At 46.7% G+C, this 4,504-nt stretch overlaps 1 protein-coding gene across 1 annotated transcript; it reads right to left on the bottom strand.

Moving 5' to 3' along the window:
• Positions 1–233: 233 nt before the first annotated feature.
• LOC103767939 (lysozyme g-like) lies at positions 234–2,585 on the bottom strand. Its single transcript, XM_008935071.1, has 5 exons — positions 2,543–2,585; positions 2,078–2,179; positions 1,622–1,818; positions 1,360–1,498; positions 234–367 (listed from the first exon to the last, which is right to left on the bottom strand). Exons 1-5 carry the CDS (start codon positions 2,583–2,585, stop codon positions 234–236), a joined length of 615 nt encoding a protein of 204 aa, XP_008933319.1.
• Between the last annotated feature and the right edge of the window lie 1,919 nt (positions 2,586–4,504).

The raw sequence follows: 4,504 nt of genomic DNA, 5'->3' as shown, positions 1-4,504 counted from the left end.
ATTCCCTTTGTAAAATCCAAACCGTAGTGCTTGTAAAGAAACTACATGACTAGTGTCTTACTGAACATTGTTTTGAAACATCAGGGCTCTGGTCTGCAAATACTTATTCATGGAAATCATCCCTTTATGTTTGCATCTCTGTGGGTTTGCAGGGTGCAGCTGCTGTGTCTTGTCTCCCTCAGGGGTGTCATGCAGGTGAAGGTAAGGAAGTTACTCAGCAGAGATTGCCGAGTCTAGTACCCGTGTGCCTTGAAATACTTGGCGCGTGCGACCACGTCGTCAGAGTAGTCATTGTGGGTGGTGCCAACGTCCATCCTGTCGTAGCTCCGGACGTTGCCAGGACCAGCGTTGTAGGCAGAAATACCACCTGAAACAATACAGCAAAAAACTCATACACACTTTAAAAAAAAAACCACAGAAAACTCCAACCTGATGTGTTTTACTTGTTTTGAAAGCTTTCACTTATCGGGATCTTGGAAGGAGAGTAGGCAGTTTTACTGGATCTTCTCTGACTTAAGTGGAGCTCTGCAAACAGTTCACACTTATTCCTGACTCCACCAAAACATCAGAAAGATGTCTGAGGTTTTTTGTTCGCAGATAGTTGGAGCTTGATGAACTTGTACCATACACTTGGCCCAGCACAAGCCCTTTCTTTACACTGAGCTTGTTTATAATAAAATAGAATAGGGTCATATCATATCATATCAATTATATCCAACATCTTTCTAACTTCTCATTCATCCTTGAAAATTACTGCACTTAAAGAGAGTTAAGACACCCTCAGACATTGCATTATCTTTGTCTCTCAACTGTGTACACACTACTGCACATGCTGTGCAGAAAACCAGAGCTGTCTGAGCTGGCTGTGAAACGAGCCCGCCATGGCACTGCAGAGGTCCGAGGAGGCTGAAGGGTGCAGCCTGCTTTGAAGCAGGTGGCTTTTCCATGTTGCACAGCACAGTTTTGGAATTCCCTGTGAGCAAACACCTTGTCTCCTTTCTCAACAGAGACAGTGAACTGCTGGCCCCATTCAGATAAACCATGGAGCTACTTATTAATCTGAATAGCTGTAGGAGACTATGGTTGGATAAGGAAAGCTCAGCTCTTATATGGACTAGATTTCAGGTGTATACAAATTGGCTGCATGGTGTTGGAAATTCAGCAAGGCTGCCGTACAAGGAAAGGCAGAAACTACACAGAATTGCCAAAGCTTGTCTTTTGCTGAAATAAAAGAGGGGTGAAAAGCTAAGCGACAGCCTATTAGAAATATGGGTTTTGAGGAACATGGGAACTAATTCAGTATGTTCTCATCCTAAAGTTGTTCTTCTCTCCTGGACAGTTCGTGGCCTCTTGCCTCACCTTTCAGCTGTTGATCCTTTGTCCAACGCGGGAACTTCTTCTGTATTGTCTTTATCATGCTGATAAGTATGTTTGTGCCCTGGTTAATATGAGCTTCGCTGTTCCATTGTCCCACAGGTTTATGTGATCTTTTGTCAACCTAGAAATATCAAAATAACAGAAAGAATTAATTTCCCTGTTGTAGTGGCTGATATATTTAGGAGGCTTGTTTTTATTTATATAGTACTTGTTTATCAGGTTTCAGTGGAGTATCAGCAAATACCTGCATTAAACCAAACCCATTTCCATTGTCTCCCCAGCCTTTCTTCAGTGCTGCGCCGGCGTGAGATTCCCGGGAGATGATGCCAGCGATCAGGGCTGGTTCAACGCACAGTTTTTCACCAACTTTCTTAATGATTGCTTTATATTGATTCATAGCTCTTAGGTCCCGTTCAGCAATCTTTTCTGAAGCCCTGACTCCTGTAATTAAAACCAAAATAAAGATACATGCTTAATAACTTTTAAAACCCAGAACCATCTCTCACCTCTCTCCTTCTAATACAGACAGCATTACATCAACATTTTGTTTGCCTTGCCTCTGGGAGGAGGTAGATATCACCTACAGGAATATTACACAGGCTCAGCAGCTAGTTTGTGTTCAGCACTTTGGAAATGTGAAGGATTTAGAATTATTGTGCCATGGAGAAATGGAGTCATCTGGTAGAAGAGGGCTACTCACCGCAGTAGGATAAACCCTCCGGCTTTGCCGTTTTGCATGAAGCTCCAGGGGTGTTAATTCTGCTTACGCTGCCGTAGCAATCCGTGCGGCCCTGGGAGGCACCTGCAGAAGTGGCACGGAAAGGCTCAAGCAGTTAAAACCTTCTGTGATTGCAAGTGAAACACAAGGGGAGGCTGCACCCCAGAGAGGATGGGCTGTGGGGTGCAGAAGCCATGCGGGGGTGCCTCTGTTGCTCCTTGTGAAGTCCTGCCCTGTGTCTTTTGCCCACCTGTCCCTCAGGAGCCACCCCTCCTTCTGAAGGGCTCACAAGGGGACCCAAGCACTCTTTCTCCTCTGATAGAGTTTAATGGCAACTGAGATTCTGGGGAGGGGGGCGAGGAGGCACATCAATGTCTCCTGCTCCCTGGCCCCGGGGAGTGTGTCCCCAGCTGCCTGGGGAGCGGCAGGGAGCGATGCCAGACTTACCCAGGAGGGCAGCGAGGCCCAGCAGCACGAGCGTCGGGTACATGGGTTGGTTTTTCCTGAGCACGCAGAGCAACCTGAAAATCAATCAGCCAGCACTGACACACATGAAGACACAAGTATACCTCACTGCTTGACGAATAAACAGAAAGAAACTCTTTCTGAGCTGATGGGCTGTTTCTCTTGGTTGGGTAGGCAAAGCAATACACAAATGGAGTCACGTGTCTTTTCATAAGAGACACCATTGGCAGCTCTCCTGCGCCAGCACAAACCAAGATGCAACTGTTCACAAGACACTTGTGACCTCTCACTTCTGCTGGTGTTTCAGATCCTCATCTTCTACAACATCTCGGTAACTTCCTCCAAATCTCAAACCCCAATATTTAATTCAGAAAAAATAAAATTAGTAATATCCATTACCCTGTGCTGCTGCTCTCCCACCATTAACACCCTTATTCATTGCCCATTTTCTATATACAAACGGCCTTCACCACACTTGGACAGCTTCACTTGAATCTCCTGAGACTTTCTTTATACTCAGAAATTGGCATTCTCAAGATGCAAACTGTCTGAATCATTGTGACTATCTACTTCAGACTGAGTGGTGCTCTTGGAACATCCATTTCCCCACACTGGCTATGAGGGGAGCCTAGGCAGACAGGCTCACTGTATGGATGATAGCCATTTAAATTTAGGTGACCTAAATCCAGAACTACAGGACAAATCTCAGTACCCTTATTCAAGCAGAAATCTCATGCAGCAAAAACCCAGAGCCCCTGGGCCACCAAGGAGATGGCATTGCTGAAGGCAGTGAGAAGATCTCCTGCCCTGAGCAGTAGTCTCTTACCTCCTTGTCTGCAGCTCTGCTTCTGGCACGTGACTGAGGTGTGGGGAAGTTTAATATATAGGGGAAGCTGCCTTCCATATGGTGGTAATCTGACACCGTGATTACATATATTAGGCTGTGGTTTTGTGAGACTTAACAGCATTTTTTTTTCCTCCTGTAAACAGAACGTTGCACTATAAATGTTGGCATGGTGACAGGTATGTTCTTGGGAGTGGCATTCCCCAGATTTCCAAAGGGGAAAAACCCACTCTATTTTTCTCTGGGTTCCTCTCCACCTACAGCTTGTTTCACACCCTGTTCCTGGAGGGAGCCGTGGTGAGGGCTGGACTAAAGACTCAGCATCCAGCTAACTCCAGTTCCCTCCTGGCATCCTGGGCTGTGTCTCTACTGCTCAAAGAGGGCTGGAATGGACCCTCAGGTATGTGGCATGGAGGGGCTTGCAGGCCTGCCACCTAGGCTAGCACTCTCCTGAGGCCATATTCATGCTGGTAGCCCATCTCCCCCTGCCTGGGGTGCTCCTGTGACAGCATGCTCTACTGACTTTGCTTGTCAGCAGAAAAAAATAATGACACTTTGTCCTTTCATTTTCCTTTTTATTTTATTTTTTCATAATAGTTTTTAACGAGCCCAACAAATCTCTGAAATGATTCAGACAGCTCTTTGCCTCAACATTGCTCTCTGCTGTGAGGGGAGGGTGTTTCTGGCATCCACCTGCTTGTAAGTAGAAGGGCTGTACGGAGCCAGACCTTTCCAACCACTGAAACTGTTTGCCACCTGGGAACAGGCACCAAGGCTAAGGAAGGATACCGGTGTCACATTAGCCAGGGATTATTTGCTTGCAGTTGCCCAAGTCAGAGGGTCTTGGAGCCCCTTGCCTCCGTCTACCTTGCCTGCCCTCAGGAGACATGTCCCTCCCTCTGCTCCCCGGCCACATTTCTGCGCACTCACAACCACTTCTGCACCACCTCACAGGTCAAAAATACCACAGGAGGGGAAAATTATCACCCACTGTGGATGGGGGAGCCTGGTTGGTGTCTTTGGAGGCTGGAGTCAGTCTTCAAAGGGTGTGTAGGAGGTAGAAATCTGTAAAGCATAGAATCATAGAATATCTGGGCTGG

Source organism: Merops nubicus, unplaced genomic scaffold, assembly GCF_000691845.1.
Source record: "Merops nubicus isolate BGI_N331 unplaced genomic scaffold, ASM69184v1 scaffold32832, whole genome shotgun sequence".
NCBI lineage: Eukaryota > Metazoa > Chordata > Aves > Coraciiformes > Meropidae > Merops > Merops nubicus.
The sequence above is the reverse complement of the archived record's forward strand: the minus strand, read 5'-3'. Positions and strand labels throughout refer to the sequence as shown.